The sequence below is a fragment of the Rhamphochromis sp. 'chilingali' genome, assembly GCF_963969265.1.
Source record: "Rhamphochromis sp. 'chilingali' genome assembly, chromosome: 7".
NCBI classification, from domain to species: domain Eukaryota; kingdom Metazoa; phylum Chordata; class Actinopteri; order Cichliformes; family Cichlidae; genus Rhamphochromis; species Rhamphochromis sp. 'chilingali'.
In genome coordinates this window covers 36,914,918-36,929,271 of record NC_137934.1, presented here as the reverse complement: position 1 = coordinate 36,929,271, position 14,354 = coordinate 36,914,918, and the positions used below count along the sequence as shown (strand labels likewise).

The 14,354-nt window shown below is 40.9% G+C and overlaps 1 protein-coding gene across 2 annotated transcripts in view; it reads left to right on the top strand.

The window, feature by feature from the left end:
* LOC308399476 (uncharacterized protein) overlaps positions 1-14,354 on the top strand; it is a 48,203-nt gene that overhangs the window by 20,509 nt on the left and 13,340 nt on the right. The window contains exon 2 of one of the 2 annotated variants that reach the window (XM_080886770.1): positions 7,720-8,230. In XM_080886770.1, coding sequence (XP_080742896.1) covers positions 7,945-8,230 — 286 coding nt within the window. In that variant the 5' untranslated portion in view covers positions 7,720-7,944. Of the gene's footprint in view, positions 1-7,399; positions 8,231-14,354 lie in introns of those variants that run through there. The other variant, XM_080886769.1, reaches the window with a different exon arrangement.

Here is a 14,354-nt window from a genome sequence, read left to right as displayed (position 1 = left end):
TCTTAGTCAGTAGGCGAATAGTAGTGATTTTATTCAACCGTATCAAAGGTGTCACTGAATCTTACTATACCGCTGAAAGAAGACATGTCAATAAACATGTTTGGCTTAAAAGTGTGAACATGTCGTGAACATCTGTCACCTCCCCTTGCTATCCATGTCTGTCGCTTCTTAACCCAGCTGACTTTCAGTTTCCTCTTTGTGCTTTTCTCCTCTTTTTAAAGCAATCCAGCTGATTGCATTCAACATCCAACCTCCTCACTCACAGTGTAACATGCTGAGTAAATGCTGATAGTCTGTTCAGGCTGTTGGCATGAGATATACAGTGCTGTGAAAAAGTATTTGCCCCCCTTCCTGATTTCTTAGTTTTTTGTATATATATCACACTTGTTTCAGATCGTCAAACACATTTTAATATTAACCAAACTAAAATAACCAAACAAGTGATTGATTGATTGATTGATTGATTGATTGATTGATTGATTGATTGATTGATTGATTGATTGATTGATTGATTAGACAGCCTGGTGATTATTAGGTTTGGGTGTGGCTAGTACAATTGGACTCCTTTTACTCAAGCTGTGGTTAAGTTAAGTCGTGATTTAACATGGCAGTAAGTATTTTTTCACTTAGGGCCTGGCAGGTTTAAGCTTGTTTCCTGACATAAATTAGATAATTGTTTAAAAACTGCACATTGTATTTGTTTGGGTTATGAGTCACTTATATTAGAACATGTTTGATGTTCTGAAGCATTTAACTGTGAGCAAAACAAGAAATCAGGAGAGGGAATGCAGAGTACTAAAAAATACTTTCTCATTGCACTTATTATTGAATTTGTTAAGCATTAATGTGGTAATTATTTATAGATGTTCAAAAAACACAGCAAGGAGCACATTATACATAATCTGATCAAACTGTGCTTAAGTCAGTGAGAGTAGAAACCTGAGTGTGAACTTTTTAAACAAACCATACTTGTTTGGAAGGGTTTACATACTGCTTCACTGAATTTTGTCTTCTTTTTTGTTAAATAAATAATGAGCTGGCATGCTATGCAGTTTTGCTCGTAGTTTTATTTATGTAATTTTATGACTGGATGTTTTTCAAGTATTTTATTAGCCTGTTACTTAGCATATCAGCATATCCTCATTGCACCAGTGCAGTTTATCAATGCATCTTGCAAGCTAGCAGAGGCTAGCTAGCATCCAGACGCGTTACTGTAATCCGATTACTTTTTTCAAGTAACGAGTAAAGTAAGGGATTACTATTGCAAAAACGGTAATTAGATTACCGTTACTTTCCCGTAGGAACGCTGCATTACTGCGTTACAAAAACCGTGATTTTTTTGCGAGAAGGTCTCATGACAGTGACGTAAGCAAGTGCGTCGTTTGTGACAACAGCTGTGTGCAGATCAACAATATCCAGTGCGGGAGAGAGTATGAGCGTGCAGCGTTTAAAGCGTGGAAGTACTGACCTTACTAAAAACATTAGCGTCCGTTGTGCGTGGGAAGGAAACTTTTTAAAGCGAAAAACCCCCCTAAACTTCCAAGCAAGCACCGAGTGCGCAACGACGTAATGGGAAATTCACAGAGAAACTCGCGGATTCTTCAACTGACCGCTGCGGCACACCTGCACCAGGGTAAACCTCCGCCTACGCCACTCCTGCTTTACAGGTGAAAATAGAGCAAAAGGACCGCTAGTCTTTGACTTTATTTATTTTCTGCTGTGTTTTACTTGCATCTATTTGAAAGAGTGAGTGTAAACACAAAAAATTTTTTTGCTTGATGCATGAAGTGAAAAGATTAAAACTAATAAAACAAGTTTAAAAAAGAGACTTTTCCATTTGATTACATTTTGTATGATGGATTATGTAAAAAAAAGTAGAATTGGGCTGAAAGATCTATCGCTTTATCACCTATTCAGGTTGTAAATCGTGTTTTTAAAAAGTAACTAAGTAATTAATTACTTTTGAAAATAAGTAATCAGTAAAGTAACGGGATTACTTTTTGGGGGAAGTAATCAGTAATTAGTTACTGATTACTTTTTTCAAGTAAGTTGACCAACACTGATACAGACAAAGGAACTTCTCAGTCCAAAAGGCCAACACGGTAGTGGCCAAAACGCTAATGTTGAAGCTTCAAAATATACAATCTAGGATCAGTGGGTGACTCCATCAGTTTTTTTTATTGTCTATGTTCTTAACTTGTAAAACTTAAGGGTTTTCCAGCTAGCAGTTAATTTTTGGTTCGGTGCTGAGCATGTGGTATATAGTGGGCTCCCAAGAGCTTTTCAAGCCTCAAAATTAGGTAAATGAAATGAGCTGTGTGTCTAAATACCACAACAGCCCCTTTTCCATTATTACCTACTTGAATCGACTCGCCATGGTTTGCCACGGTTTTCAGGGTTTATCATTAGGTCATAGTACCTGGTACTGTCATGGGTGTATACTAGAAGGGAAACTGGACGAGCAGCAAGGGATGATCACGGAAGCAGAAAGACAAAAAAACCCGGTTAAAATAGTTAAATAAAAATAAATACACTTTATTTACAGCATAAAAATACCCTGACCAGGGAAGAGAATTTTTTTTAAAACATAAAACTCAGCACAATAAAAGTCCAAAAGGTCCTCAGTCAGTGAGCTAAAGTCCCAAGGGTCCCAATCAGGCTCTGCAACACTTCTTGGCCGTTAAGGGTCCGCCGAGTCCACCAGTGGGAGCCAGGCTGACAGCGTCCTCCGTCGTCTCCTCGCCATTCCACACCACCTTCCACCCGCGAGGGCAAAGCTCCAAACTCTGCCTGCCACTGCTCCGTGCCTTTAGTGTTTAGCTGCCATCAACTGGACCCTCTCTCTTCTCCTGCTGTCGCGCCCTTCCGCCAATTGCCACCCCACGGCTCTCACTGCCTTTGCCAGCTATGTTTCCCTTTTCCGACCAACAACAAGGGAGGCCTGATTGATTGCCGTCCTCTATGCCCTCCAGGTGTATCTAATTAGTTAGGGAAAGCAGGGGGGAGGAGTCTCTCCAGAAGAAGTCCCAATAAATACAGTAAAAGCATGCAAAAAAAGAAAAATACTCTTATCATCAAACACAATAAAGCATGCAACAACCAGTAAAGAAAAATCCTTCTGCCCTAGATGGCAGTACCAGGTACTAAGATAGTACCTGCTCAGCCAGAGTTCCTAGCAGGTACTAACATGTGACGTTCTCAGACTGCATGCCACAGACTGACTGGTCAGTAGTTTCACTCGATTGTGAGAGCATCTCATTCAGGAAAATCAAAACCGCCTGGTATATCTTTGCCATGAAGTCCACTTTTGTTGTATCGTTCATTAATTACATCGTGGGATGCTAGGACGTTTCTATGACAATGACCACGCACATTAGGAGGTACTCAATTGTAATGGAAAACCAGTCGATCCGAGTAGCTAATATTGGAAAAGGGGCTTAAGGCGCTCCTTATAGCTAAGGGGAAACTACAATGAGAGCTCAGTGTCCCTTCCTATGAAAAACCTCTTTAATGTTACACATAAAGTATTTGTTTTTGCTTTTATTGACATTTATTTGAAAAGAGACCATGTACATTATTAACACAAATGCCCCCCATTGGATGCATTGTACCAGAGTTAGCTTAAAGCTAACTCTGCTTTAAGAGTTAGCTTAAAGCTAACTCTGCCATCCCTTGGTGGGTTACATGAAGATGATAACAAAAATGTCAAATCAAAAGTATATTGCTGACTACATTTTTAAAGTAGAAATTCACATATCACATATGATATAACATGCTGCTATTGAGAAGAATTTAAACATTCACTGTGTTTGAGTTTTCTGCCAGCATTTTAGTTCACACTTGCATTAGAGGTTAAAGCTCAAACCTGAAGCCACCTTTTCTCTGTTCTAGCCACATTTTGTGATTTATGCCAGCAGCACTTTTCCCATAAAAACCTGGTCTTGTTCAGCTATAATTTGATGGCTTAAAATAAAACCTTGGATCAGTCCTTTGAAGCCATCCCTGTGTCCATTTTGGCAAAGCTGTAGCTGTAAATAATGTAGTTTGCAGCAGCGGAGCCTAGTGAGCCCCCATTTACTGGCCGAACATTTGATAGATGGCAGTTTTCGCAGGCTAAAAGGGCCAGATCACTCCATCGTTCTTTCTTTTTCAATCTCTTGCCGTCTTTCTCTCTCCCACTGCTTTCCTCCTCGCTCTCATGTCATCGCTCACTCTGTCCGCTCCTCTCTTGCTTTTTGATCCTCTCAGACTCTACCTCCTTTCCTTGCTCTACACATCTTGTTCTCTCTCTGTCTCCTTCTCCTATTTTTGGTCCCAGCTGCATCAATAATTCATATCTTTGCATGGACTTTCTGACTTGAGAGCTATCAACAAGAGCTATCAGGGTCATCATGTTACACCTGTGACATACGCTGTCCCACATGAGGATGCATGCACACACACACACACACACACACACACACACACACACACACACACACACATACAGTTAAACACAAATGGACGATAGTGCACACATTTAGTGACGCAAGAGAAGGCAGTCAGGTACTCAAGTCACGTTTTTGATCACATGAATGCAGCAAAAAAGATAATCAGAAACAGTGATGATAAATTAATGAGCAGAGAAACTCAGTTTTGGACTAAGGCATCAAACTCACCTCACAGGCTTCAGTGTCTTATTGAAATAAAGCCTTGTGCACTGTGTCACCAAAACACATCCTCCTTGTTGTGATTTGAACATGCCTGATGCTCACTGTTCATTTCTGTGAAAGAGTCAACAACTGGTGAGTTATTGGGGAACGGTGACATATTGTAAGATAGTCACAGGCTGACCTGGGAGTATAATGCCAAACAAGTGTGTACTTTCTCAAACTTTGCTTGAAGATAGCAAGACACAGTGCATGCTAGATAATTTCTTACACTGCTGTCACCAAAGCTTCAAATCTGCCTCACGGGGTAATCTAGGGCTACTATTTTTGGATTGACAGACAGTTTTCACGGCTGGATGCTGGGCTGAGTTCCTGACTTCAGTGAACACAAGAAAAGGCTTATCTTATCTTGCAAGGCTACAAACATGTGATAAAATGTCTCTTTAATATTTTGAATAAAATCCATCAAATAGGGTGCAAATCAGCCTGCTAGACTTGCTGTTTGACATGAAGGTGCAAAATTTAGAAGGTGTGCATTCTTAATAATAATAATAATGGATTGGATTTATATAGCGCTTTTCAAGGCACCCAAAGCGCTTTACAATGCCACTATTCATTCACTCTCACATTCACACACTGGTGGAGGCAAGCTACGGTTGTAGCCACAGCTGCCCTGGGGCAGACTGACAGAAGCGAGGCTGCCATATCGCGCCATCGGCCCCTCTGGCCAACACCAGTAGGCAAGTAGGGTAAAGTGTCTTGCCCAAGGACACAACGACCAGGACAGAGAGCCCGGGGATCGAACCGGCAACCTTCCGGTTACAGATACGCTTCCCAACCCCCTGAGCCACGGTCGCTTTCTTAGATCTACTCATCTCTCCCTTTTCTGCTGTAGGTTTGCTGACACATTCATGTGTGTCTCTCCAGCATAAGCCAGCTAACCATAGCAGCTCCCCTTCCTGTCAGGAGCCCTCTTTAATCTGAATTGACATTATGAGACCTTTGCTGAACAAAAAGCTGGACCTCACTTCAAATCTTCGTATAGCTAATCTCACCTTCTGATTTGACCATCTGTCTCTTAAAACTGTTTTAAGGTGATGAAACTGTCAGAAACTGTCACGGCCTGGGGGTTCAGCTGATCAGCTGTCTCCCCCTCTTTTTCTCTAGTCCTCTCTCTCTCTCTCTTCTCCGCTTTCTCGCCAGGGCTGAACTCATTATGGGTTCACGCCCTTGGCCCACGGCCTCGGAGGAAGAAACACCTGTGCCTTATCAGTGTGGTATTTAAGAGGGGAAGCAATGGCTGTTCTTCACTGGATCGTTGCGAGAATCGCGTCAGTGAAAGTCGAGCGCCCCAGCAAGTATTTTCCCATGCAGTGTATGTGTTCAGCATTTAACAAGCGTCTCTTTGTGTACAGATTCCCTGGACTGTTCCCCGGGTGTGCGAGTGGATTCGTGTCTGGATTGTGTGGAGTGAGACGAGTGTGTTCCCCTGGATTTTCCCCGGAGCCCTGCCCCCCTCCCCCCTCACCTTTTGTACATAGCACTGCCTCATATCTGTGTATATACTCTCTTTGGACATTGTTCTGCAATAAATTTCCTTGTGTGCATCATCCCCGGAGTCCAGCGCGTGAGTCCACCCCGTACGTCGTGACAGAATCACAACAATGGGGAAAAAAGAAATTCAAATTAAATTCAAGGTGCAAAGAGAAAATTTGAAACAGAAAACAAACTCAGTTCTCCTGTGTTTAAGATGTTTTGTCAGCCCGTACATCCACCCCAACCTCCTCCCTAAGCAGACTTTGTGGTTCTATAACCCCTAGTTTTTCCTTCTCCCAGTTTCTATAGGCACTAATAAATCTAACAGTTGGTCCAGTGAACCCAGGATTAATATTATTGAAGGACAAGGTAAGAAGAAAAGGTGGCCAAACTTAAAATTGCCAATGCGGCAGATTTACCAAGCAAAGAAATTGCATAAAATTGCAGCAAAATAGTGTGTTAGCACAATCACCAAATAGTACTTATAGGTTTGCTTAGTTTTACAGGGGATTTACAAAAGTTGTGCTCTTTTCCAAACACAGGTGCAATCAGTTCATTTCAACATCAAGTGCAAAAAATAAGAATTGCTTTTTTTCTGTGGTAAAGATTGGTGCAATCAGCAGCAAACTGCGTGTCGCAAACATTAGTAAATCTTTTTGCGGGCTTCATTTAAATATTCTCCTCCCTGCAGTTTTGTGCTGTCACTTCATTCTCTTTGTAAATACCCACAGTATTTTTTTACACCAAACACCATCGGTGCAACGTGTTGGTAAATCTGTCCCGTAGTCAGTCAAGTAGTCTGCTAACACCTGCTGTGCAGAGATACTGGTAGACTTGACCTGAGGTGTCAGCCATTCTATGTTGGGCCATGAGCTAAATCAAGTATTTGTTCTCTGTGCCACTTGGTGTGTTTCACTGCCTATGTAGTCGATATGTTTGAGTTTGTTGCAGGACCTTGTGTTTTATGCAGTCAGACTTTCTAACCACATACTGTATGGGATAAAAGTTCCAGGCTTTCCATTCTTTTTTTCTGCCAAAAGCTCTGGAAGCTTTAACTTCTCTTAGCATGGTGTAGTCTAATCTCCAGCTTGCAATCTCCTAGCTGGCTGTCATCGAGTAGCGAATAATCATCAGTCTGAATCGTTTAATGTAAACACCAATATTCAATGCTCCATGCATGCAACCTGCAAGAGGGTGAGAGGGGCAGAGAGGGAAAGAGCAGCCACCAGGAATATCAGGACTTAAGGCTGCATGAGTTACAGCTCAGCACGGCTCAGCGAGTGAGTTACTGTTATGCAAGAGCTCAGTCAGCCCAGCTGGAGATCAGGGAGAGAGAGAGAGAGAGAGCAGCAGCAGTCCGAGTGAGAGCACAAGCAAGTAAGCCGAGAGACGGCGAAGAGCAGGCTGGAGAGAAAACAGCAGCAAGTGAGCAGAGAGCAGGCAGATTACAGCTGGATCTACTACACATGCATACACGAACACACTTATATACACGCTGTCACGATCCTTTCTTCTGTCTCATGCCTCTATGCAGAGCAGCAGCATCATGAGAGGACACACAGAGGGAGTTTACCTCTCTTCACCAAGGGAGTAAGGAAAAGAAGAGAGGAGAGGAGAAGACTGAAGAAAGCAAGACAGAGAAAAAAGGAAAGAAAGAAGAAAACTTTCCTCTACAGGATCTTTCCTCCACGTTTTGAGACTTACCATGAGGCTCTGAATTCTCTTCCTCTCTCATAGCTCTTCTTCAGTAGCTGAACCCATGTCTCTAAAAGTGGCAGCCACCAGTAAAAGTGCCAGCACCCACCTCTTGATGCTGCTGTGCCCCCTGCTCTGTGCTCTGGTCCCTGCTGGAGGCTCCACACTGAGCCCCGAGGACTCGCGGAGCACTGCTGCCACGTTGCTGCCAGAGGACTTGACCGGCACAACAATACAACTCCAGCCAGACCTGCAGACTGAAGCCCAGACACCAACAGAGGCACAGACAGAAGCACAGACAGAGGCTCTGACAGATATGCAGACCCAGGGTGTCACCAGCAATTATACAGGTTGGTCTAATGCCTTACTTTTACTTTTACTTTTACTGTTTTCACTGCTTCAATATTTCAGTGTTCATGAGGGGCAAATGGTCATTCTTGCTTATTAGCAAAACATTTTGAGGAGGATGACTGAGTGCCAAAGCTGAATCTATGGAAAGACTGAAATCCCACACTGAATAAAACATTCATACAAATAAGACAAGCAGCAACAACAAACAGTGTATTAAAAAGTCAATTTAGTCTTTTTTTAAAGTCTAACCCTTTACACATAATCCAGGAAAATTGCAAAAACTGTGAAAAAAGGACCACAATAACAACATAACACAGTATGCATAAAAATCCAGGTAAATGGGGTATTTACAAAAACACTACAAAAAGATTTTTGCATATCTACCTCCTCTCCAGTCAACCTCACTATGGTTTTATCTGGTTCCTTACCTGAACTCAACCTAAGCACAAAAACCACAACAACAGCAACAAAAATTCTCTAAGATCATTTTATTTAAGCAACACTGCATTTTATCTACAAAAGTGTCTTTGAAAGTACCTAAAAGTCCAGTGGACTTGTGTTTTATGCAGTGCTTTACTTGTGTTTTATCCTTTGCTTAAAGCTGGTTTGAAATTTTCAGCTTGAGCACCCATAGAAAAAAAGCAACTTACTCGCTCTGAAAGCTTCCACTTTGTCTTTCAGTTCACTCACAAGAAAGATGTAAAAAAACAGAAAGAAACCAAAACAAAATAGAACAGGCATGTTATCACTCTGGCTGTTATAGTGGATGAGTGTGCCTCTCAGTCATTTGGACTGTTTATGAAGGCCTGCCTTTACTTTTGATTTATAGTAAATCCTTCTGTTTGCAGTTAAGTAAGCTTGCAGTTTTGTAATCGTGCGAACATTTGGCAGCACAAGTACATGCAAGGACACACGTGTAAAAGGAGCAAGACCCCCGTACAGAACAGAGCAGGCTTCAGTCACAAGAAATCTGACAATAAGTCAGATAAACAATACATAAACTGTGAAAGATGCGGCTTGCAGATTTGCAGCAAATGTTGGCAGGATAAAACAGCCTAAACCTCTCATGTCTAAATTATCATCAGTGACAACTGTAACCAATCAGGATAAGTTGTTCTCCCCAGTTAAGAAAATAATCATTGTCACATACATCAAAAACTACTGTTTCTTTCAATGAAAGTCTGTTATTGCTTTCTCCAAAACGTAGAACGGGTTAGGGTTAACAGCTATGATGGCTTAAGTCTCAGAGGATTACCACAGCCACTATGAGATTTGTTAATTGGATGCGTGGTAGTGTACCAGCTGAGCCATTAGCAGTTGTGGGCTGACATTAAGATTGGCAGATCTGCCCAGATTGTTTGGGGTGGACTTTGTGGCCTGCTGCAACTAACAGTGTGCTCAGTTTGATTATTAGCATGAGCTGGTATACAATAAGCAGATAGTACCCTCTTGTTTTGTGCAGGAAGCTGAAACTATTGTGTTTTTAGGGTCTAGTAGGTGCTTCCAAAACACGAGGCGTTTTGAGTGACACAATTTATATATAAGTCATTTAAATGCAATCCAGTTAGCCACGTAAATGGCAGCTCTAACGTTAGCGCTCACATTTACCAAATAAAAGACAGAAAAATGAACCAGCAGTAAAAACCTGACTTTATTAAACCTATGTGTAACAGAGGAAATACAATGTGATTTTGACTTGGCAGACCTAAATATAAAAATGTATAACAGTCATTTTTTTCAACTTGTTAGGCATCCATCACACTATGGAGCAATTTAGAGAGAAAAAACAAACAAGCTCAAACAGCATTAGAAGGAAATAAAAGGCTACAGCAAGAGATGCTGTTGGATTACATCACTGCAGAGCTCATATGAGCAACGTGGAAAGCAAACAGAGAAAAAAAATGGTAGCTTCCATGGGATCCCTGAAATGTTTGGTGTGAAACAACTTTAATATTATCAGTAAACACAAATCCGTAAATGTAAGCAACAACTCTGTCATGCAAAGAGGAAACAAAGCCATTCAAAAAATAAATGCTGCTGTCTCCTGTCAGCTTTATATACAGTACTACAGTCTTATGAGATAAGTGGAAAAGTTTCATGTCCTGTGATTCTACTTGGAACTCATGGATGCCACAGCTTCTGTGGTAAAAAGGAGGTGAGGTCTAATAGTGCACCGAGCATGAGCAACACACATCTGCGAAGGCACTATCAATGAGTAGCAGACAATATGTTGCCATCCATTTTCAGGAAAAGGCTTGCCTATTTGAGCAAGATAATATCAAACCATAGTATGCACGTATTCCAAAAATATTATTTTAAATAAAAGAAAAAAAAACACAAAATACCAAGTTTCAACATTTCATATACGATGTAGTTGGATTATGATTTGGCAGACAGCTACACTTGCAGCATGTTTAAGTACAAACTGAGGGTTTCCATGTCTGGCTCTCTGATGCCTCTTTGGCAGCGGTCCCCAACCTTTTTTGCGCCACGGACCGGTTTATGCCCGACAATATTTTCTTTAAGGTGTCGCGGATAAATACAGCAAAATAAAACTAGTACCGGTACCGAAAAAAAGAAGATTTATTCATAACACATGTGAAAAGACCCAGGAAAAACGATAAAAACGATAACAAAATAACGCTAAAAACCCTGAAAACCATACATTACACACCCGAGCCTCAACTCTCGCGGCCCGGTACAGAAGTGTAAGTGGGTGCTGTGTGAGGCGGCAGGTGATGCAGTTAAAGAAAGTTCATTATGTCCACGCTGGAGCAGCTCAGCCTGAAGAGAAAGCTGCAGCGCCACTCGCATGACTTCATCTCTACTGGAGCATGAGCTGCCTTTATCTTTTCCTCCTCTCCCACTGCCCATCTAGGCTATTCCTCTTTGCTTTTCTGTCTATAAGTCTCTCCGTTTCACCAATCCCTGTCTCCTCTGTTTCTCAGTTAATTGCTTTTTTTTATCCTCTGTCACTTGGTTTCTTTCTTCATCTCATCTCATTTCCCTTCTTTATTCTATTATCATTTGTATTTTTTCTTTTACTTTTTCCCACTGTCTCTCTCTCTTTTTGGTTTTCCACCATTTATTCTTACGTCCTCGCCCACCCTCCTCTCAGTCACACTGCCCATATCCTCACGTGTACACACAAACAGCCTACAGCAGATGACAAAATGCAAAGCTCACGTGGCTAATACACACATAATTCACTTTCTCTCTCTCTCTCACACACACACACACACACTAGAAATGGACGCACTCAGCCCAAACGACAGCAATCTTCTTAAAGGTTTAGAGAATAAACAACACAGTTGCTCATTTCACAACTGCAGCAATCTGTCTGACCAAGCAGGAATAAGCACTTCATGCTTTAATAACACACACACACACATACAGGTAATCAGCTGGCCTGCCACACTGCACCACATGGAGGGTTTTCACTTGACCAGAGGTTTTATGCAAGAGAGTGCCCAAAAATTTTAAATCCTAAACGTGTGATTAATGTTAACTCTCCTAAAAGCAACATGTGAGTGGTAGCTATGTTTATGACAAAATCAAATCCTAATCAGCTAGCTTTAAGAGATAAAAGCTGCTCTCCAGATTCTGTTTACTTACCCCCATCACTTTAAAGCTGTTTGATTTTTTACTTTAGGACCAGATTACAGCAGCAATGCAGTGTTTATGTTTAGTCATTATAGGTGTTTTAGTTTTGGCTTTGTAAGTATAAAGCCACTGTCAGGTGACAAAAATTAATTCAGTTAAATATAGGAGATGCAGAGCACTTTGATTCAGCAGCCAAATTAAAGGCAATGAACAAAGTCAAATAATAAAGTAAAAAGTAAAAAAAAATGTCTAGCATGATAAAGCATATAGTCGGTTCACCATGTGGATGTCACCCATTTCCTCTCCAAAGCGTGGTAGACAGCATGCAGAAGTTCCAGTACCAGTAGGGGGAGAAAATTTATTTAAAGCCAAAAAGTCATCCTTCTACTCCAGCTAGGCAGCTAACATGTAAAGTCTGTTTAAACACTTTCCCATAATTCTTTTCATGTAGGCTTGAAATGAAATATCTCCCTCTGCTGTTACTGCAACTTATCACACGTGGCCATTCGGCTAATATCACCCATTAGTCCTTGATATTTAGCTAACCATTTGTTCATTGCTTTTAACAAGTAATTCAGCCATCTGTAAATCTATTTCTCTAACCTAATTCTGCAGTTTTTACATTACATTTGGCTAACTAAATGTAACACATTTAGCTAACTCAATTTACTTTTCAGTAAACTGATCTATTTGTCCATTGCTTTTAGCTTGTTTAGGCAAGTGTTTCCCAACCACTGAGGCACGGCACATAGGTGTGCCATGAGAAATTATCAGGTATGCTGTGGAAGATTATCTAACCAACGATCAGCGTAACAGGCAGAACAACATTTTCTTCCACTGAAGGGCAGTACAACTACCTGCCCTAATTAAATGGGTTGCCGACTGCCAGTAAAACAGAAGGAGAGGAAGAACAAATCACATGATGTGAGCCGATGCAGCGTGTATTAGCAATAGATAAATATTTGAAAAGAAAAAGTAGTCAGTCTGACCTGGGTCCTGGAGAAAATTCTGACCCAAATGAAGGCCCTAGCATTAGTAGTGGTCAGAAGAACGCAAAAAAGGTATACTGGGGACAAACTAAGCCAATTCCCCTACGCCTGGTGTGTGGGGGGAAATGGTGAAAATGGTTTTTGTGACATTTCTGTTTGGTGGTGTGCTGTGTGATTTTTCTAAGGTGAAATATGTGCCGTGGCTCCAAACGGTTGGAAAAACTGGTTTGGACCGTTTAACATTCACTTTGAGCAGTTTCATTGAGCCTTTAATGCATTATTTACAGCTGTTTCCACCACTTTTCAATTACTTTTGAGCTGTTACGATCAGCTAACAGCTTTAACCATTCAACACTACATGACTATAAACTAACCAGCCATGTCAGGAACTCTTTTATTTATTTACTGCCTTTAAGCATGTAGACATGTTCAAGTAATCATGCTGAATTTCAAACTGAGTATCAGAATGGAGAAGAAGGTGATTTAAGTGACTTTGAATTGGTGATTGCTGGAGCCAGACGGTGTGAATATTCGAGAAACTGCTGACATACAACCACCTCTAGGGTTTACAGACAACGGTTGAAAACATTTTCCAGTAAGCAGGCAGTTCTCTGGGTGAAAATCCCTCATAACAACCAAGAGCATCTCTGAATGCATAACCTATCAAAACTGAAGCAGATTAGCAGCAGCAGCAGAAGACCACACTGGGTGTCCATCCTCTAATGACCACAGTGTACCCATCTTCTTATGGCTGCTTCCAGCAGGATGTCCCAAAGATCAAACCACATCAGTTCACTGTACTGTAATAATATGCTTTAAAAAATCTGCATCTATTATAAGCAAGGTCAATTCTTTTATTTATTTATAGCTATTAAAGACAAGATTTAGTGTCTGAAAACACAACTGAGATGTCCTGTTAGCAGAATTCACAGTGTTAATATCGATGAGGCTGGCGAAGCAGGTGTCTTAAAGTTTAGTTCAAAGATCCTTGGAGTGTCGGGTAAAACAGAGATTTCAGACTGAATCGATAGAAGCTGCGATTCATTATCCAGCTCATCCAGGAATCCTTACCACTGCCTGGAAGTAAATTGATCTATATTGATCACGTTATCCTCAAGTGATTCTTCTTTTACATCTGACTATGTTTACATTTCTCTTCTTTTTCCTCTCTTCTTGTGAAATGTTTCAAATAATGCACGTTTATTAGTTTTTACTCATACTATTAAATTATCGATGGATTTTTATCTCAGATCGAATCAGATCAGAATCAAAATCAGATCATTATGATTCACAGCCTTCATTTCACCTACCATCCAAAACGTTCCATGCAGTATCTTTCACACAGAACTTACATTGTACATAATGTTCCTTGCATGAAAGGAGACATTTAGTCATAAACTACACAAGATTCATCCTGGAACTGAATGAATGATTAAAATATTAGGATTCATGAAGCGACCAGGAAGGTGCAAATTATGAAGCTAAAACATGCAATATGTGGTTTCCTTGCTGATGCTGAAGGTAAAAAAAA